Source organism: Lepidochelys kempii, chromosome 2, assembly GCF_965140285.1.
Source record: "Lepidochelys kempii isolate rLepKem1 chromosome 2, rLepKem1.hap1, whole genome shotgun sequence".
NCBI classification, from domain to species: domain Eukaryota; kingdom Metazoa; phylum Chordata; order Testudines; family Cheloniidae; genus Lepidochelys; species Lepidochelys kempii.
The window spans coordinates 257607352-257629708 of record NC_136381.1 but is presented as its reverse complement, the minus strand read 5'-3'; the positions used below and the strand labels follow the sequence as shown (position 1 = coordinate 257629708).

Genomic DNA, 22357 nt, shown 5'->3' with positions numbered 1-22357 from the left:
CAACAGTGTGCCCTTGTTGCCAAGAAGGCCAATGGCATTTTGGGATGTATAAGTAGGGGCATAGCCAGCAGATCGAGGGACGTGATCGTTCCCCTCTGTTCATCTGGAGTACTGTGTCCAGTTTTGGGCCCCACACTACAAGAAGGATGTGGAAAAATTGGAGAGAGTTCAGCGAAGGGCAACAAAAATGATTAGGGGTCTGGAACACATGACTTATGAGGAGAGGCTGAGGGAACTGGGATTGTTTAGTCTGCAGAAGAGAAGAATGAGGGGGGATTTGATAGCTGCTTTCAACTAACTGAGAGGTGGTTCCAAAGAGGATGGTTCTAGACTATTCTCAGTGGTAGTAGATGACGGGACAAGGAGTAATGGTCTCAAGTTGCAGTGGGGGAGGTTTAGGTTGGATATTAGGAAAAACTTTTTCACTAGGAGGGTGGTGAAACCCTGGAATGCGTTACCTAGGGAGGTGGTGGAATCTCCTTCCTTTGAGGTTTTTAAGGTCAGGCTTGACAAAGCCCTGGCTGGGATCATTTAGTTGGGGTTGGTCCTGCTCTGAGCAGGGGGTTGGACTAGATGACCTCCTGAGGTCCCTTCCAACCCTGATATTCTATGATTCTATGTCCCTTTCCTTCAGACTCTTCAATCAGCGGGGCTAAACCTATTTCTCCTCCCGCTGTATTATATGTCCTAAAGCACTCTCCTCACTGTCCATCCTCATACAAGCACCAATGTTTCCTACTCCTAGTATTTGCCACCTCTCACACTCATAATTCCCATCTCCCAGCACCTTAGTCCCTGTTTAGCTGTTGGGAATTTCCATGGCCATCTGCAGCATTAGCAGGACTCTAAGGTGGGGAGGTAAACGGGGCTCTGTAGTGGAATCAGACTTCAGGGAAACCTCAGACATACCTGCTCCAACAGTAACTAACGTAAGGACAACAGCAGTTCCTTCCAGATATTGAATAACATGGATAAGCAAACACCACACATATTCATGAGTGTATTCCCCTACTGTGTGAGCTGGATCAAAGAACAGTGGAGTGTTTTAATCTTCTGAATTTTTTAAGTGTATGGAAGCACCAATGGGGAATGGCTTTCATATGGATGCTAAAAATCAAAGTATGACACCTGGAGTGGTTGGTGGCTTAAACTTGCTATAATGCACATCTTAAACAGTATAAAATATTCACTTTTTTCTCCTGTTTTGGTTAGAATTTTTTTTCATGTTCTTGTAAAACCTTTATAAATGTCTGTTTCATGTCACTGATTTGTTCAAATGCCTTGTGTTACTAAATTAGTATGGGTAACTCTTTCTGCGTTGCAGTGTTTTAGGAGGAGGTGTGAAACGAAACCAATCTAGGAAGACTGCAGAGAGGTGGAGCTGCAGTTTTGATCATTTGCTTGGAATATATTTTCAAATTCACAGTACTTTGGGGCAAGTGGTCTGTTTTAAAACTCATTATGAAGGCAGAAAAAGTTGTTACAATAAGTAATGATTTCAAAGTATAAGTCTGTGTCCTAAGCCTGAAGAATCCAAAACCAGCTTTTTTTTTTTTTTTTTTTTTAAAGGGGATGGGGAAGACATTCACGTGAATTTGGTTCAGTGTTTAAGTTGTATAAATTTAAACTTCTGAAACATATACCCAGTTATTCTGCTGCAATATCTTGGAACATGTTGTACAGTGCCAGTGTACAAGAACCAGGAGGCAGGGAATCCAACCGTAATAATCTCTGCTTGTAGAAGCAAACATAAAGGTCTACTTCAGTGGAGAGAAGCATCTTCCTTCCTTCCCTCCCCACATTTGCTCTGTGTATTTAATTTGTACACACTCAAGTAATTTTGTGCTGATGACAGTGAGGTGTGTAAGGAAGTGAAACAGTGACTAGGTGAACTTACCTCATGTAAGGTGGTAAGGACCTAGTGTATTTAGTGGATTATGTATATCACATATTAGCTAGTAATCCATAAGCAATATAATTGTTAGCCAGTTTTTATTGTGGTTAATAAGACCTTTGAATAATGGTTGGGGAAAGGAGTGCAAACAAAATATTTTTGGTTTACAAGATACGCTGCTGTTCAGTTTTTGGAATATCCCGGCTTTGGGTACAGGACAAGGATGAAGTTACTGTGACCTGCCAGATACAGTGAGGATAAACAAGGAAAGTCCCTGTCAGATAATGGGATTAGCTTGTTATTGCTAGTAAGTAGATAAATATTTTATATAATCTAGCATGTAATGTGGATTTTCATATTTGGTCATAATTTACCATATAATGAATCAGGGTGATAAAAGTAGGGGGTCATCTTGGGTATAAAAACATTGTACTGAGACTTAAACTTGTTGGAGTACTGTGACAAAGTTCCTCCTCTACCTTGGTGGGTCTTGCGCTTATTGGTGGATTTGCTCGCCTTGGAGCTTCACGGCAGCCCTCAGCTTGGCCGTTTTTCTGAACCCACAGTCCAGGTTGACTCCTCCTGTGTCTGACCAGGAGTTGGGAGGATTTGGGAGAAACCTGGGCCTGCCCTCTACTCCGGGTTCCAGCCCAGAGCCTTGTGGAATGCAGCTGTCTAGAGTGCCTCCTGGAACAGCTGTGTGACAGCTACAACTCCCTGGGCTACTTCCCCATGGCCTCCTCCAAAAACACCTTCATATCCTCACCATAGGACCTTCCTCCTTGTGTCCAATAATGCTTGTACTCCTCAGTTCTCCAACAGTATGCATTCTTACTCCTAGCACTTCTTACTCCCAACTCCTTACACATGCACCACAAACTGCAGTGAGCTTTTTAAACCCAGGTGCCCTGATTAGCCTGCCTTAATTGATTCAAGCAGCTTCTTGATTGGCTGCAGGTGTTCTAATCAGCCTGTCTTAATTGTCTCCAGAAGGTTCCTGATTGTTCTGGAACCTTCCCTGTTGGGAAACGGAACGTCCTTTGCTTGCTCCTCAGCTATCTGCTTTCTATTCTTTCCTAAAGCCCCCTGGCCTGGATTTTTCTTACTTTTGGACCCTGCCTTAGTTTCCCCCCCCCCCCCCCCCCCGACTGGGCCAGATGCTTTTTTGTTTCGTTTCGTCTTTCTGCCGTTTCTCTGTTGCTGCTGAGTGCTGGTCAGCTGCCAAATTGCCGCCAGAACCCCCCCCCCCCCCCACCTGCTCCCGGGCGCAGCTATTTGCCTCAGCTGAAATCCCTGGAGGAGGGGGGGAAGATTGCCGACCTGCTATCCGGAGCGGGGAGTGGAAGCTCCCAGACCCAGCCGTTTTGCTGTCAGCTTATTTTTGTAATTTTTCTCAGCTGGCCGGAAGCCTTGGAACACAGCCAACGCAGCTGGAGAAGAAGATTTCAGAAGACAGGAGAAATAACCCAGGGAAGCTACAAATCATCGTGAAGGGGGCCGTAAGACTGAGTGATTTTCTGAATTATACTCTCGTGGGGGGGAGTTTGACTGTGTTTTACTTGCATTTGTGGCGGCACAGGGGGTGTGGCAAGGAGCCCCCCCCCGATCCATCGGTGCCCCTAACCCCCCACCATTACTACAACTGTTACGGCCCCCCCCGCCATCCGTCCCTGCTGGCAACCTGCCATCTATCTTCGGATCCAGCTGTTCGCTTTGAACTTTGCCTTTCGGACCGGACATAACAGCCGACCAACCAAGACTCTTTGGACAAATGTGTGTGGGTCTGCACCCACCCCCCCGGATTGCTTATCCCACAGCTTGCCCCTATTACTGGACCCCGATTTGTTCCCCCCCCCCAGTCCAACCCCTTCGGCATTCCCCCCCCCGGCCTGCAGCCCAGCAGGGAGGAGCGGTTAATCTGCTTCCCCCTCCCCCCTCCTCCTTCTGGTGTCTCCCCGTCTCTCCCTGCTCACAATGGTGGGGAATGAGAGGGGCGAGGCCCCTCCAACAAAATCAGTTGTCCTTCCCCCAACCCCCCTGCCCAACCCCCAAGGCCCCCCCCCCACTACTGTCAAAACACCTGCCACCGCCCCTGCTGGAGCACCGGCAGCAGGAGGCACCGGGGCGATTACTGCTGCTGCAACATCCACCCCCCCCCCAGATTCTAGGAATCCCCCCCCAGTTGGCCAGAAAGGCCAGGGCGTGAAGAAAGGAAAGGGCCCCGCTAAAACCACTAGGCCCTCCATGGCAGGGGCTGCCCCCACCGCTGTGGCCTCATCATCGATCATGGCGTCCCTCCCTGCTGCTCCCTCCACCAGCTCTGTGAACGTCCCTCCCCCGGCCCCCAGGACATATGCCCGGGCGGTGGCAGGCTCCCCCCTGCCTGCCGCCTCGTCATCTCGTCCACCCACTGCCTCTGCTACCATCACCAGCAGCCGGGGCCCCTTCCCCACCTTGACCAGGAGGCATGGTGTTCGTTGCCTCCTGGTGCCTGCCTCGCCCCACGTGGAGGCATACGTGCAGGCGTTGGCGAAGCTGGTAGGACCCACGGCTATTGTGGCGGCCTGCAAAATGTATGGGAAGGTCGTTTTTTTCTTAGCTTCAGAGGCTGCCGCCCAGGAGGCGGTGGAGAAGGGCCTGGCGGTGGGGGGTGGGGGGTGTTTGTCCCCCTAGAGCCGCTAGAAGACCTGAGCGTTCGCCTCGTCCTCACCTCCGTTCCTCCCTTTTTACCCAATGCTGCCCTGTTACCCGCTCTCTCCACCCTGGGGAAACTTGTCTCTGTCATCAGCCCTCTCCCGTTGGGCTGCAAGGACCCCACCCTCCGTCACGTCCTTTCATTCCGCCGGCAAGTGCAGTTTCTACCGCCGGCGGCGGTGCGTGATGGAGAGGCGCTCGAGGGGTCCTTCCTAGTCCCTTACCAAGGAGCCCACTATAAGGACTTTTATTCCACCGGAGAGGCCCAGTGCTACCTCTGCTGCTCAGCGGGGCATGTCCGCAGAGACTGCCCTTTGGCCCAGGGGGGAGGGGCACCCGAGACCCCCGAGACCCGGCAGGACATCGGCCCCGTCGTTGCCGACGCCCCTGGCCGCCCGGCACCTGAAACCAACCCTCCTCCTACTCGACCCGCCGCTGCTCCCGTCTGGGCCCAAGAAACACCTCCCCTACAACGCCCAGGTGAGCAAGGGAGTCCCACCCCTGCTATTACCAATCCGGCAGAGCCTATGGAGGAGGGTGTGGCCAAGATATTACCGGGTATAGGAGAGGGCCCGCCCCAAGGAGAACCCCCCGCCCCTCATGCTGCCTCACCGTTACCCCCCCGAACCCCTGAACAATCGCCTCCGCCCCCCGACACGACCCCTGCTAACCAACCCCCAGACGACACTATGGAGGGCTGGACTCTAGTCCAGGGGAAGCGAGGCAAGCGGAAGACTCGAGCTCCGCTGCACCCATCCGATGCGGAAGCCCCCCGGAAGACCAGGAAGGGAGGCACTGATATTGAGCCTTCCGCTACGGCCACGAGTGAGATCCATCCGCTGGTGTCGGGAGGGGAAGACAGACTGGCATTGGAGGGCAGAATCCCCCCTCCACGAGAGACCCTCCCCTCCGAGACCCCTGAGGAAGCTCCTTCTGCCCGGATACCACCCAAACCCCCCGCGAACCCCGAGGCAACCGTTGAGGCGGGCCCTAGAGGAGAGGCCCCCTGGGTAGCGGGAGTTGGCCTCTCCTCCGTATATGCGGAGATTGAGGCCCTAGATTTGACCCCGGTCACCCAGGGAGAGGATGATCTACTGCCGGCTGGCCTCGATCTGGGTAACCTCACCGCAGCCCCCCTTTCCCCATGCTCCCTCCCCGTAATTGCCTTCGCGGGCAAGCGCCCCGCAGAAGGTGGTCCACCACCTGATGCCATGGCCGCCAAGACCACCATGGAGCCAGCGCCTAGCGTCACTGGGAGCCCCCTCCCTTACCCCTTAACCCTCGACTCTGCTCAGGAGGCACCTTCTTTTAGCTGCTCGCCTCCTGAAGCCCAGAGCCTTACCTCTGCCCCTGCCCCCACCCCGTCCCTGCCCAATTCACCTCCTCCTGCAATGCTATTGATGCCCCTGGGGTTATTTCTTTCCTGCCTTCCGCAGATTCCCCCCAGGGAGCAGTCTTTGCACTTTCTAGTTGCGACCCATTAGGAGTTGCAATTTTTCCCCCGCCATCCCCTTCCACCAAAAGGCGTGAAATGGATTTAATAACCCCAGCCTGTCAGACGCCCCGCCGGTGGTCCACACCCACCCGCCTTAGAGGACCACGAGGCTGCATTAAGAGCCCCACCAGGGAACACCCCAGAAATCGTAACCCCACCCCCCCATGAGCTGCAGCATGCACTACGGAAGTTCCTAGAACACACCCATGGTGCCCACAATAGGGCACAGCTGGCTCTTCAGCTATGGGGGGACTTTGATCAAATTCTTCAGGCCACAAGGGCCCTTATAAAGGAGGGCAGGTGGCAAGGAAAGCTCAGTGCTGCGGCCTACGAGCGGGCCCGCGGCTTCTGAAAAGATTTACTCATCCACGGGATGGGTCACGGGTTGCTGCGCAACCTGCAGGGGCCACGAACACCCCCACCAATAAGAACCCCCCAGCCCTCCGCATGACACCTCTCATTATTGCAACCTTGAATACCAGGGGCTGTAGGATGGCTCTCCGCAGGTCCCAGGTGCTCTCTTACCTTCGGGAAGGGGGGTACTCTGTTGCTTTCCTGCAGGAGACCCATACGGACCCGACCGTCGAGGCCAGGTGGCGGCTGGAGTTGGGGGACGGGGTATACTTTAGCCACTTCACGACTTGGCAAGCTGGAGTGGCGACCCTGTTCTCCCCCACCCTACGGCCCGAGGTGCTAGGGGTCACTGAGGCCGTGCCGGGCCACCTGCTGCACCTTCGAGTCCGTATGGAGGGGCTCGTGGTCAACCTTGTTAACATTTATGCCCCGCAAACGAGCCCAAAGCGGCCACAATTCTATCAGCGGGTGTCCGACTTCATCGGCACCCTAGATTCGCACGAGTGCCTGGTCCTGGGAGGGGACTTTAACACCACCCTCGAGGAATGGGAGCACTCAGGGGCCGAGCCGAGCCCGGCCACCGCGAACATTCTCCGAGGAATGGTTGAACATCACTCCCTAGTGGACGTCTGGCATGACCATCACCCAGATGACACTTCCACGTTCACTTTTGTCCGGGTGGAGGCCCATCGGTCACACCACTCTCGGTTGGACCGTATTTACTTATCCCGTTTCCATCTCTCACAGGCCCACTCCTCCGCCATTCGGCCGGCCCCATTCTCCGACCATCATTTAGTCACCATAATGGTCTCCCTCCGTGCAGAGAGACTGGGGCCACCCTATTAGCACTTTAACAACAGCCTGTTGGAGGACGAGAGCTTCGTGACGTCCTTCCAGGAGTTTTGGCTGGCCTGGCGAGAGCAGTGGCGTGCCTTTCCCTCAGTGCGGCGATGGTGGGATCTCGGGAAGGTGCACGCCAAGCTCTTCTGCTGTGACTACACTCGGGGCACCAGCCGACGGAGAAATACGGCAATAGAGCAGTTGGAACGGGAGGTCTTAGAGATGGAGAGGCGCCTGGCCGCCAACCCCGAGGACCTGTCCCTCTGCGGAGTGTGCCAGGAGAAGCGGGAGGAGCTCCGGGCCCTCGAGGACCACTGGGCCTGAGGTGCCTTCGTTCGGTCCCGCATCCGCCTCCTTCGGGAGATGGACCGCGGCTCCCGCTTCTTCTACGCCCTGGAGAAAACGAGGGGGGCCAAGAAACATATCACCTGCCTTCTTGCGGAAGACGGCACCCCCCTCACGGATCCGGAGGAGATGTGTGGGAGGGCCCGTGACTTCTACACAAGCCTTTTCTCCCCGGGTGCTCTGGGAGGAACTCCTCACGGTCAGCGTGGGCGACCGAGACCGCCTAGAGCTGCCTCTCACCCTGGCCGAGTTCTCGGAAGCCCTCCGTCGCATGCCCACCAATAAATCTCCGGGCATGGACGGGCTGACCGTGGAGTTTTACCGCGCGTTCTGGGACATCCTTGGCCCAGACCTAGTCACCGTCTGGACTGAGTCCTTGCAAAGCGGGGTCCTCCCTCTGTCGTGCAGGCGAGTGTGCTCGCCTTGCTGCCGAAGAAGGGGGACCTCCGTGATTTACGAAACTGGCGTCCCGTCTCACTCCTTAGCACGGATTACAAAATTGTAGCGAAAGCAATCTCGCTGCGGCTAGGGTTCGTGATGGCGGACGTGATCCACCCAGACCAGACCTATACTGTCCTGGGTCGCAGCATTTTTGACAACCTATTTCTAGTCCGAGACCTTTTGGAACTCGGGCGGAGAGATGGTCTGTCGTTCGCCCTCCTGTCTCTTGATCAGGAGAAGGCATTCAATAGAGTAGACCATGGGTACCTCCTGAGCACTCTGCAGGCGTTTGGATTCGGACCTCAGTTTGTGAGTTTTCTCCGGGTGCTGTATGCCTCCGCAGAGTGTTTGGTTAGGCTCAACTGGACCCTGACCGAACCGCTCAGCTTCAGGCGAGGAGTGCGGCAGGGGTGCCCCCTCTCGGGCCAGCTGTACGCTCTGGCGATTGAGTCTTTCCTCTGTCTCCTCTGCAGGAGGATGACAGGGTTGGTGCTGCGGGAGCCGGAGCTGCGTCTAGTCCTGTTGGCGTACGCTGATGATGTACTCCTCGTGGTCCAGGACCTGGGCGACTTGGCACGAGTGGAGGCATGCCAGGCCATCTATTCGGCAGCCTCCTCCACCCGAGTCAACTGGGTCAAGAGCTCTGGCTTGGTGGTGGGGGATTGGCGGCAGGTAAGCTCCCTCCCACCCGCGCTTCAGACCATCCAGTGGAGTGCAGGTCCACTGCTCTATCTCGGCGTTTACCTTTCCGCCACGCACCCTTCTCCGCCGGAGAACTGGCAAAATTTAGAGGGCAGGGTGATAGAGTGGATCCAGAAATGGACGAGGCTACTCCAATGTCTCTCCCTCCGAGGGAGAGCACTGGTGCTTAACCAACTAGTCCTGTCCACCCTCTGGTACCGGCTCAACATCCTGGCCCCGGCCCCGGGTTTCCTGACCCACCTCCGGAGATTGATTCTAGAGTTCTTTTGGTCAGGAATGCACTGGGCCCCTGTTGGAGTTCTTCATTTACCCCTGAAGGAAGGAGGGCAGGGCCTGAAGTGTCTGTACACTCAGGTCCGCGTTTTCCGCCTCCAGGCCCTGCAGAAGCTCCTTTATAGTGCAGGTAGTTCAACGTGGAGCATATTGGCGCACGCCTTCCTGCGCCGCTTCCAAGGGCTCCGATACGACCGGCAGCTCTTTTATCTTTGTCCGAGAGGTTTTCTGTGAGACCTCTCCGGGCTGCCGGTCTTCTACCAGGACCTCCTCCGGACCTGGAAACTATTTCTAACGACCAGGTCCGTGGCGGCCACCGTGGGAGCAGATCTCCTCACGGAGCCCCTGCTACACAATCCCCAACTCTGTGTGCAGGTGGCGGAGTCCCGTTCGGTGCACCAGAGGTTGGTCCTGGCGGAAGTCACGAGGGTCGGAGACCTCCTGGACTACGACCGGAGAGACTGGCTGGATCCCCTGATGCTCGCTCGGCGCATGGGGCTCTCCAGCCCTCGTACCCCCCGGCGCGTACTTCAGGAGGTGAAGTCCGCCTTGACCCCCACTGCTCGGGCTTATGTCAACCGAGCCTTGCACGAGGGCGCACCCCGCCCATCCTCTACCCCAGGCCCGCCGGACCTTTCCATTGGGCCCCTACCCTGCCGATTCCAACAAACCCCTCACCCTTTCACTGCAAGCCGGCTGCATGAGCTGCAGCCGGTCAGTTTTCAAATCGCACCACGGAATTATTTATACACACTCACACTTCACACCCTTCACGCCCACACCCTGGTGTTCCGCCCTGATACAAAGTGGTGGGACCTCCTGCCACCCTTGGAGGGTGAGCAACCTCGGTGGGCCAGCCTGTATTCCACCTTGGTCCCGAGGCCCGTTGGGGACATCAGTTGGCGGCTCCTTCACGGAGCTGTGTCTCGGGTGTGTTTCTGACACGGTTTACCCCCATCCCGGATACTTGCCCTTTTTGTAATGTGAGGGAAACCCTGGCGCACGTATATTTAGAGTGTGCCAGATTGCAGCCCCTTTTCCGGCTCCTCACAAATATTCTATTGCGCTTTTGGCTTCATTTTTCCCCTCACCTTTTTATCTATACACTCCCCATCCATGGCCCCACAAAATCGCGAGACCTCCTGGTTAACCTCCTCCTAGCTTTGGCTAAAACAGCCATTTATAAAACCAGAGAGGGGAGGTTGGCCCATGAAGCGTCCTTTTCCAATCCTCAGTACATTCATGTATCCGGGCGGAGTTCCTCTGGGTGGCGTCCACCGACTCCCTTGATGCCTTCGAGGAGCGGTGGGCGCTGTCCGGGGTTCTCTACTCGGTGACCCCGTCCGGTTCCCTCTGTCTGACCCTTTGATTGAGGGGAAGAGCGAGAGACGCTAGCCCCAGCCGTTGCCACTGTGGATACCATCATTACTGTCATCTAGGAGGGGTCCTATACTACATGGGTGTCTACCCCCCCACCCCTAAACCACCCACCCCGCAGCCATGCCCATCTTGCCGGGCACTCTCATGAGAGGGATGATCGGTGACACCGGGCGCGGCACTAGGTAACTCGAGGGGGTGGAAGACCACGAGTGTCGAGGAAGCCCTCCCGCTCTAGGCCACCAGGTAACTCAGGAGGGTGGAAGACCATGAGTGTCAAGGAAGCCCACCTGCTCTGGGCCCAGGCTAGCCTGAACACTTCTCCCTCCTGAAAGCTGCTGTGTTATACCTTCTGTTTGCATTGTTTTGTTGCATAGTTTGTTTTGTTTCCTTTGGTAATTCTTTGTAAGTGTTACAAATAAACTTCTTTTCTGTTTCAAAAAAAAAAAAACCTTCCCTGTTACCTTACCCAGGTTCTAGTACTCTCCTGTAGCCAGCTGGCCTGACCCTGTCACAGTACATGTAACGACTCCATTGGCCTATCACCCTCAATTGATCACTGGGGGGTTGGCATTCTGTACCTTTGCTGCAACAAACTTCCTTGGATTTGAAGTTGGAGTTAGTGGTTTTTGTCTGCTACAGCAAGCAGTGGTGGTTTGCTTTGCTGTGCCTTCGTCCCTTGTACAGCCTCAACCCTCCTGCCACTCACCAAATAAAAGGTAACACATGCAATGGATGCAAGTCTGACTACCTTTCATATTGCCACTAATGCTTAAATACTCTCCAGCCCTGCTTTTGACTTAAACTATGGCACTCTCAGAGACATATCCGCTGTAAATTCCTTCTGTTTCATTCTAGAGATAGACCTTAGCCTGAAGAATCATGCTTTAAAAATAATCCTGCCTGTAGTAAATGTTGTGGAAATGTTAAGTTTTTAATGACAAACAGAAGAGGCTTTTGTCCCTGTGATAGAACACCTCTGTATTCACATCCTATTGTAATAATCTTACCTTACAAGGCCTACCTTGTACTATCATTTGAAAACCCAATGTGCTGGTCAGTATAGTCCTGATAAATGTGTGTGGCAACACTATATGTGAAGTTATAAGATTCCTCTGTATGATAACACATCTTCCAAAACCCACAGACCTGCCCAAGCAGACATTGGCAAACAGGTCTGTGCTAAACAAAGGAATGTGTGCTTGCCTCCATTTGCATTTAAGCAGTAAACCGTCATCAAGCAGGAAGGGAAAACAAAGGAAGTTCAAACAGGTTAAATAAAACTCAGCAGGGAACATCCTTCCACCTCCACTCTGTCTTTTGGTTCTCACAGCTGGCAATGTTTTTCAAGAGGGGGACAAACTATAAAAAGAAGAAACAAATGCCTCAAAATACCCCTCTCTCTCCCTGCCCATCTCATTCTCTGCACCTGAGAAGACAAAAGGAAACAGCTGTTGGACTCTGGGGGCAGGGTCCTGACCTGAAGAGTTTGGTCAGTAACCTTGCTGGAAATGGGGTGAGAAAGTTCGCTTTACAATTAAGTTAGTTTCCTAAGTAAAAACAACTTTTTTTTCTTGTAACCATTTCTGACTTTTATGCCTCATTACTTACATGCACTTAATCTCTTTGCAGTTAATAAACTTGTTTTATTGTTTTATGTAATTCAGCGTGTTTAATTTGAAGTGTCTGGGAAGCTCTTTAAGCTAAAATGACACATATTATTCCCTTAAAGAAATGGACTTAATATATTTGTACTGTCTAGCAGAGGGCTGAGAAGTACAGGACATACATTTCTGGGGGAAGATTTGGGATTAGGGTGTAGCCCATAGGATTATTTTGCTAGCTATTATATCCTACTAATCCAGCCGGCAGTATCAATTAATATGTTTCTTTTTCTGATATTAATCCATTTTATTCTTATATTTTATCAGTATTAATTCCTTGGAATTTAGGATGTGTTGAGACATGTGTTTCCTAATAATTTTTGCTGAAATGCAAGAAGCCTACTGGCCTGTAAGATCTGCTATATAGCAAAAAGTATAATCAGTTATGAATATGTCAGCATAAAAGCTGGCAACCTTTGGCACAAATAAGAATGGTCCCCGAACTTTGGGGAACTAAAGGGAGGAACTATCCACATCACAGGTTTATCCGGCATCTACAACCGGTTGGTAACCACAGGGTACGCCACAACTTGGAGGTCACCAAGAGACCAAGGTTGGCAGTTTTGGAGTGAGATAATCCTTATTAATATATTTAGAAAGTGTCATAATCCACTAACCTATAGGAGAAGGGTACCCATAAATTTCTTAGGGTACAGAAATAAGATTTAGGTATAGTAGGTTAGGCCTTAATTACATAGGTCAGGATCCTATAAAATACCTTGTAAGAGAGCTCTTTTTAGTTCCAGCGTCTTCTAACTCCTGAAGCTTCAGTTTCTTGGCGTGTTCTTTCCAGTTCTCTTATACTCTAGAGACTATCTTCTATCACGCTATCAGCTCAGCTTGTGCAGTACAGTATAACTACTCAACATTCCTAACCATTAGGGAAGCCAGCACCATCACATAATTGGGCATGCCAGGAGTGAGGCTGGTCCTTCATCTCTTATTACCAGGTCCTCAAGGAAGGGTGTGAGTATGTTAGGTTAAGGTACTTATAATAGAAATGGTACCACCAGGAGTTTTGGAATTTTTACTGTTTTGCAGTTATAAGTTTCATTGCATTTCTTATTTTTGTTAATTTCAATAAAGGTTTTATCAATGTGATATTGTCCTCAGTGTATGTGTTCTTGCCAAGTACCCTGAGATTCCTCTCCTGCTATAGAACTCTGAGTTCTTGAACTCGGTAGACTGAATTGGATAAGAACCTATAAATATTCTGGTCGGATGCGATCAGTGGCGAGCCACAACTAACCCATCAAATTCAGGTCAATATGGGGTGTGTTGGGGTCATCCTGTAGTATAACCAAGGCTATTGAGAGCCCACGTGTAGCTGGCAGGCTGCAGTTATTCTCAGATACTCAGGGTGTGGCCTGCATGCCCTTTCTGAGCAGCCCAGATGGAGAGCTACAACAGCAGAGCAATGTGAGGCACCCAAGGTTGCAAGGCAGGGGTGACAGTCCCCCACAACTCTGAATTGCACTCCTCTTATGTCACAGTCCCCCATTAGAAATTACAGGTAGCATAAGCTCTTCCCCCTTTGCCTGGCTCAGGCCCCTAGACGGTGTTCCCTATCAGATGTCACTTCTTACAAAATCAGAAAAACAATGCAAATATTGCAGGAAGTGGTGGTGCATGCATCGACTAGCTCCTTCTCAGACCGCAGCATTTAATTTTTTGCTCATCATTTATAGTCCTTTCTGGCCTTAGTCAGTCTGATATGCTTAACACAGGCCATAGAACTTCACCCAGTAATTCCTGCAGCAACCCTATTACTGCTGGCTAAACTAGAGTATTTTCTAGACAGAGGTACAATCTTGATTTAAAAATTAAGTGATGGAGAATCCACCACATCCCTTGGTAAAGTCCAATGGTTAGTTACCCTCATTTAAAAATGTATGTCTTAGTCCCAGTGCGAATTCAACTTCCAGCCATTGCTCTTTCTAGATTGCTTGAGCCCTGCTCTAAGTTATGTTTGCTAACTTTACGATGAGTGTTTATCCAATCCCTTCAACTAGTGATACAAAATTGGGGCTTGTCTCATAGCAAGTGAGGCCTAAGATGTGGAAACAAAGAAAAGGAATTAGCAGAGACTCAAATTTAACCCAGATTGAATTGATTCTGGTAAGAACTGATATTACAAGATACAGTGATAAGCAAAAATTCCTAGGGAATCATACCTAGTCAAGTCAGCCTTGCAAAACTCATTAAAGTTCATGCAAGGTTTAGCCACCTACACCAATAGATGATGAGTAAAAATAATAGCAGAGGTTGCAAGAAGCTAATGTTAACCTTGTGAGTACACTAGGTCTTACAAATTTCAGAGTAGCAGCCATATTAGTCTGTATCCACAAAAAGAACAGGAGTACTTGTGGCACCTTAGAGACGAACAAATTTATTTGAGCATAAGCTTTTGTGAGCTACAGCTCACTTCATCGGATGCATGCAGTGGAAAATACAGTGGTGAGATTTTATATACACGGAGAACATGAAACAATGGGTGTTATCATACAGACTGTAACAAGAGTGATCAGGTAAGGTTTCCTTGCTAAATATACTCTGCTATGCTGGTGAGCCCCAGTGAAAGGGTAGAATGCTGGAAGAACAGTAGAGGGATGTACTACACTGTCCTGTTCCAGGTCTCCTTTACAGTGGAGCTATGCTGGTTTACACCAGTTGACTATTTCACCTTGATTGGCTATGCCTGATTATCTTTGATCACACTTCTTTCTCAATCTAAGGCAGCAACTGAGATGACTAGTGATTTTCACTTGACAGACAGGCTGAAGTTCTTGCAGGCTAAAAATTTACAATGGAAGATAACTGACTATGGAACTTACTTTACCAGAAATCAGGATGTGCTTGAATCTTGCTACATTGGAGCATAAAAAGTAAAGCCCATGTCTTTGCAATATGTCTTTCCCTCCATTACCTCAGAATAGCTCAGTAATATTTTCTTGGGGCAGGAAGGGGAACAAAACAGGGATTTCTAATGCACACACAGGGTTTATGCTCCCTTCAGATAGAATTCACTGCTCTCCCTTAACTCCCCAAATTCAGCTAGGACAGAGGTACTCAAACTTTTTCCACACAGTAGATCAAATCTTGAGTCTGCATTATGAGCACCTCCCTCTTCAGGATAACATGTTAGGGTTTATCTTCACTGGGAAACTTCATTTAAATACTTACATTTAACAGTCTAGGTAAGCAGCATGCTGATCATGACTGACTAGCTGTGTAGACAAGTTCAGCATCATGTCAGCTGCTCATTGGTAAATGCTGATTAAAGTTTACCAACAACTTGTGCTTGTCTCTGAGGAGTGGTCAGACATGGTCAGCACCATATCTTCTAAGTTGATTGTTAAGAATCATGTTTGAACTCATTTTAAATGACTGTCCATACATATTCCATTCTCAGTGTGCACACAGTCCACATGCTCAAGATCGGAAACCTTTTGCCTGTGGGGTCAGGACTTCTGCTCCAGGGTTATGTAATCCCTTTCCTCCTTCCCTGAATGCTGGGACAACATATGCATGTTTGCCAATTTCTTTACTACTGAAGGTCTTGAAAAAATAAACTCAGGCACCACATGGTGGTAATGATCCTGATAGCACCACGCTGGCCCAGACCATTTTGGTGTCCAGATCTAAAAAGACCATCCATCCAACAGTAACACTGCTTCAGATTATAATCTCCCAGAATAGACAAGATTCCTCATTCTGACCCAATCTTATTGCATCTTACAGCATGGGTGCTGGCTAACAGAGGTGGAAAGATGCTGATGTTCAACACATTTTAACTTGAAGCAAAAAAGACTCCACATGACTGACATAGTTAAGTGGAAAAATTTCCCTACTTGGGCAGAGCACTTTTCTCCCATGGAGACTCAGACCCCCTTTGTTTTGGACTCTATCATCTTAACTCTGGTCTATTAATTCTATTACAGTGCACCTGGTAGCAATATCAGCCCACCATCCTCCAATCCAAGGTCACATGATATTCTCACATCCACCAGTAGCTAGATTCCTCAAAGGCCTAGTTCATGTATTTCCTTCAGTCTAAGAGCTCCCTCTTTCCTGGGATGTTCATGTAATTTTTAACTAGATAGGTTCCCTTTCTCCCCCCTCTTTGAGCCCTTGGCATCATGCTGGCTACATCATCTTTCAATGAAGACAGCCTTTTCAGTGGCACTCACATCATCCCAAAGCATAGGGGAGATGAGGCACTTACAGCAAAGCCATCATACAAGGTCTTCCACAAAGTTACCCTTCGCACCCATCCTTGTGTACCTTGAGATCTACTTTCATCTGAACCAGATAATCTCCTTGTTTTCTTCCCCAAGACAGACGGCAATCAATGGGAGGCTAGGCTCCATACTTCAGATGTGCTCTGGGCTCTATCCTTTTGTCTTGATAGAACCCAAACATTCAGGGTCTTACCTAGACTGTTTACTTCTTTTGCAGATAGGGTTAACTGCCAGGCTATATTGTTCCAAGGACTTTCAAAATGGGTCTCCAATTGCAATAAACTATATTATCTAGCTAGTTTAGACCTCCACATCAAAGTCAGGTCAGAACTCATTCAGCTAGAGTGCAGGCAGCATCTGTGGCTTCTCCAAGAGGTGCTCCAATCTCTGAAATGTGTAGGGCAGCTACCTGGGATCAACACATACCTTTACAAGACCCTATTCCCTTGTACAGGCATTTATTTAGGTCAGATGCCAGTTTTGGCAGAGCCATCTCAGTTATTTAGATTCTGAGCACGCACCTTCTGTACATTAGGTCAGTGGTTCTCAAAGCTGGTCTGTCGCTTGTTCAGGGAAAGCTCCTGGCGGGCCGGACCAGTTTGTTTACCTACCGCGTCTGCAGGTTCGGCCGATCGCGGCTCCCACTGGCTGCGGTTCGCCGCTCCAGGCCAATGGGGGCTGCAGGAAGGGTGGCCAGCATGTTACTTGGCCCACGCCGCTTCCCGCAGCCCCCATTGGCCTGGAGCAGCGAACCGCGGCCAGTGGGAGCCGCGATCGGCCAAACCGGAGGACGCGGCAGGTAAACAAACCGGTTCGGCCCGCCAGGGGCTTTCCCTGAACAAGTGGCAGACCAGCTTTGAGAACCACTGCATTAGGTTATTGCTTGCAAGTCACCAAGAGAGGAATACCTATGGACAATCACTTGAATTCAAAACAATTACTTAACTACAATTACTGTAAGGTCTGAGATGTGTTGTCCATATATATTCCATGACCCATGCTTTTTCTCTGCTAATATGGAGTCTGACAACACCTGGATTCTGTACTTGCAAAGGCACTGATAGACAGTTGACCTTGCTCTGCTCTTTATGCTCTCGGGGACACAAGGGCATTCAGGGCTCAGTCCTAGCCAAAAGACAATTCTAGCAGAAGATTCTGAACTCAGGTGTGTTGGGCACCAAGAGTGGAATACATTTAGACAGCACATCTTGAAGAAGTACAGTTGCTATAAGGTAAGTAGAAGTCTTTCTAGTCACAACAAGCAGCAACTATAGCCATTGCTTACATGAAAAAGGTGAAGATTTTAGTGTATTTGTAGATGTCTTAATGGAATTTAGGAGCTGAAAATGGGAACATGTGACCAGTCTGCTCAGCTGGCTCACCAGAGGTCCAAAGAACAGGGTTTGGGAACCTCTATCTAGGAAATTAAAACAAGCCACTCGTCTATAAACTTGTTTGTGAAAATATGAATGTTGACAGCAAAAGGATTGTGAATTGCTCGTCTAATGAGCTACACCTCATGTTTTAATGAAGGTAAACACTGTGATTAATCACAATACAGTACCACCTTAGGGCCCCTACCTTCCATCAGGGTCTATAGCAAGTGAACTTGTTTGTAAACTTATTCTTGGGTAAAGGAGAGTTTAAATTCAGCTCTGCTGCCTCCTCCCATTGTACAGATGCTCAAGAATAAAGGGCTATTTTGGCAACAGAGCAGGGACAATGTCTTTGGGAAAACAGAGCTCTGCTCCCAGGGTCAGTAAGCCTGGGATGAACCACAAGCTGAGGAGTATTTTCCTTCTTACATTCCCTTATTTTGTTTTCTTGTTGCAAGCATTATCCCTTGAGAAAGAGCAAATATTTTTTCCTGTAGTCACATTCAACTATCTTATGCTACACTACAAAAATCTGCATAAATTACTGTGTGTATTTCACTAGTACACTACCCTGCAATTATTTTTAAGCTACTGGGAACCTGACTTCTAATTTTTAAAGAAATTGCTCAAAGGATTTATATGCCCTTTGTGTATAGGGTGAAAAAAAATGACAACCCCAGGGTTGCATAAGTGAACCAACGAATGATCAAAACAACTTTGAAATATTTTAACTAAAGCCTTTTATTCTGTACAACTGTGAAATACAGATAATTTACCCTTTTGGCATTGCAGACGCCCTTCAATCTCTCCTGAAACTGCATTATTGGGATGGTTGGAAGAGTAACCTTGGCTGATTTCAGACAAAAAAAAACAAACAAAAAAACCCCCGAATGAACGAATGAACTGGGAGCAGTTACAATGTATACAAAGGGACAGCAAGACAACCAGAAAGAATCACTGTCTATTAGAACAAAGCATAGACCTCTGCTATTAATAAATACAATTCAGGACAATTTATTAATAAAAGTTACACAGTTCTGCTAAACCATTTAATTCACAAATATCACTAAAAATGTGCAATATAGCACAATTGTGTCAAATGGAGTATGCACAGAAATGGGGCTTCCTTTCAAGGAAGGGAAAAAGACATGCTAGCTTAATTCTTAACCATACCCTCTTGTTTAAGTGGTGACTTTGTCCAGGACATAATGCATTTGGATATTTTTCTAACATATGCCAGTGGGAAAAAAATTTTTTTTTTGTAGTTTGATCACTATAAAATCCCAGTAATGTATCTGGGACTTTCTGTAGGCCCCAGCCTAAATCCTGATAGCAAAACACAGGAAGGGCAAGAGCACACGTCTCCTGAAGAAACTTGAATAAATATACTGCCCTTTGAAGGCACTTGTGCTTCTGTTTCAGACAAGAGTCATATTGTACACAATTTTGTGGTGAGGATTTTTAATTTGTTTTGGCTACAAATAGTCTTTTGGGACAGTCCCAAATTTTCTTGCCAAAAGATGAAATGCTTTCCCCTCCCCAGTAAGTTAAACTTTATACAAGGCTACTATGAATATATGAAAGCCTTAGATTTTTAGAAAGAACAGGAAAAGAAGATGTGTACAGCTATAACAAAATCTGCATATAAAACTTGGGAAAAAAGAATACAAATGCTTTTATATCATGGATATGAAATTTGCTACTGACATCAACAAATAAAATTTAAATTTTCAGAATGGTCTTAAATTTTTTAACAAAATGCCACAGAAGTATAGAGCACAGTTTCTTGGAATTCCAACTAGCGTGTCTTTAAAACAAGGACACATTGCAGGAAGAATTATATATTTTTTTAAAAAATCTATTAAATTTTGCAAAACATGTTTATTCTATTATGATGCACAGCATCACTGGACTGACCCTGCTATAATACTTCTCTAGTGTTCTCAATCTGAATGGCAATAGCTCTCTATAAGAACGTTTGAACTGCAGTATTAAAACAATTCTAATTATGTTAACCTTTGACTTACAATTAAATGGGCTACTACTTTCAAGTGTGCAATAGCATTCGGTGTTTTTTGAGATTTCTCTAAGTGGTAAAAATTATTTTTATGAATAACCTGTGAAAAATCATTGTAGGTAATGTATGAATGGAATGTATTCAAAAAATACAGTGCATGCATTATGAACATAGTGACTAATATGGCCAAAACAGTGTTTCATATCAAGCCCGAGCAGATGAAAATTTAATGCTCTGGAAAAAACAAAACCAGAAGGAAGCAAAAGTCTGCACTGGATTATCATCTGTTCTCTGTATACCTCACATAACATGAACCACTAGGGACTTCTCATTTCACTTGCTGTGCCTTAGCTAGGACAGACTTTAGTTTAAGTCATATAGATTTTTTTTCTCTATATTACAGATCTATTAGTCACTTCAATTATTAAATGTATACTCTCTGGTCCATACTGAGTCATTAGAAGTCTCATCTACCTTAGGGTTCAGTGGGCTTCTATAGTACTACTCTTGGAACCAGTACAGTAAGGTCAAGTAAATGAACAACCATTTGAGTCCATCATTCCTTTCACGTTGATTTCTGTCGGTAGTGAAGTGTCAGATCACCACCACTCTTCCATATGAAGTGCTTAACAGTTCGAAGGTCCATATTTGGATCCAAAACCTGCAGTGTAAGAGGATTTATATTTTATTGCAGAAGACCGGTAGATATGTTAAATCTTTCGATGCTGGAAGTTTTGATTTTCAGACAAGCATATTCTAGGCTGACAGTGGTACATCATACTAATAAGGACTGGTACCCAGGGGCTAACATATATTAGAGAGAACCAACAGCAGCATATATAGGCTTGGAATGATTATTAGTAAATGTCAGTAAACATCAAAATGTATAGATAGGCAAATAAGAAAAATGCCGCTTGAGTCCCACCTTACTGTCTATAAAGTGTACTGTAATACTGGTATTAGTGGAGTTGGAGAAGGGGTGCCATTTAAGTGGCTTTAACTTACTGAATCTGAACATCTACTGTCTTTCCCCCCATAATTGAGACTATTACACTCCTTTCATTTGTGATCCAAGGAAGTTTGAAACCTACTTCCAAAGTAGCAGTGCCTCTTGCTGTGCTATTGCACATATTGCCACTAAACAATTGTACTACTAAACCTAGCAGGCAATATACAAATATGCTCTGAAGTTAGACAGATTTTGAACAGGACCAGACATGTAACAATATTCTAAACCCCACAGTTTATTTGCTTAAGTTAATCTTAATGATGTTATACAGAAGTGTGATTACAATTTATTGCAGATTGATATCAAATTCTAGGAGGCATACAATAGATGAAAATGGGAAATGATTTTTAAAACTAATTTGTTCCTAGTCTGGTTTTACAGCTTTCTAAATAATTTTGTCTGGAAGAGAGGTATATTCTACTCAACACTGTAAATACTGGTATCGAACAAGCATGAGTAGCTTAAGGCCCTCCTCAATGGAGCTCTTCTTTAAAGCCTGTGATCTTCGAGAATAACAAAGTACTGTCATCTGTGTTTACTGCTCATATCAGTATAGCTAGTATATGATTAATAAGATTACTATCATGAGCAAGAGTTTGGAGTATTAGGCCCCAAAAGAGAATACAGTTCAACAACCAAAATTCTGCGATCTAGACATTTGGTAATGCAATATATCCACCCACGCTTTATATGCAAAAAGCAAAAAATAGTACTACTATCCATTAACATTGAGTTCATAACATACAATTTAGTTTCAAAGGCATCTGTTTTAAAATAGTTTACCTGTAGCACATTTTAAGAACAGTACCTGGAGGTTCACAAATGATTTACTATTGATCATCATATTTTTGAAAGAAGGCCTAAATGAGTGCTTATGCCAACTTACCTGGTCCTGGCACAAAAGTTCAATCTTTTCTTCTGCTAACACAGCAATGTCCTCCTCTTTCTCTTGTTCTCCAGCTTTTTCATTATTGGAGGAGCTAGTTGTCTGAGATTCATTATCCAGGTTTATGATTTTCTCATAAACATGTTCCATCACTTTTCTGACCTGCAGCATGTCACTAGCTGACAATCGGTCTCTGTACAAGTTAATTAAAAGTTGTGAAACACCAGATTTAGCCTTTCAAACACTTATCTTCACAGTATCATGTGCAATAAGGTTTGCTATAGCAGTTGTTTGTAATATAAAATAAGATCTTTATAATAATGCCTTTATATAAATCAATGGTGAAGACTCATCTGGAATACTGTGTGCAGTACCAGGCACCTTATCTGAAAAGGATACTGCAGAACTAGAGGGTGCTCAGAGAAGAGCAACAAGAAAGATCAAGATCTTGCATGGCAAAACTCAGATGAAGAGAGACTGAAAAGACTTGGAATGTTTTCCTTAGAAAGGAGATGAAGCTAGGGAGATGATAATAAGTATAATAAATAATGACTTGTAAACAGAAAGGTGGTCAGGAACTTCTGTTTTCCCTATCTTATCACACAAGAGACATTCAAAAAAGTTAAAAAGGTAGGAAATTCAAACGGATAAAAGGAAATACTTTTTTGGGCAACATGTAATTAAACTGTGGAACTCATGCCACAGGAAGTTGTTGAGGCCAAGAACGTATCCAGATTCAAAGAGGGACT

At 47.3% G+C, this 22357-nt stretch overlaps 1 protein-coding gene across 3 annotated transcripts in view; it reads right to left on the bottom strand.

Annotated features, from left to right (window-relative positions):
- Nucleotides 1–18419: 18419 nt before the first annotated feature.
- The window catches only part of WDR48 (WD repeat domain 48), a 53573-nt gene continuing 49635 nt past the window's right edge, over nt 18420–22357 (bottom strand). For all 3 annotated transcript variants that reach the window (XM_073334669.1, XM_073334670.1, XM_073334671.2), the window contains 2 exons: nt 21609–21801; nt 18420–20374 (listed from right to left, as the gene is read on the bottom strand). In XM_073334669.1, the coding sequence (XP_073190770.1) occupies nt 20279–20374; nt 21609–21801 (289 nt within the window). In that variant the 3' untranslated portion in view covers nt 18420–20278. The remainder of the gene's footprint in view (nt 20375–21608; nt 21802–22357) is intronic.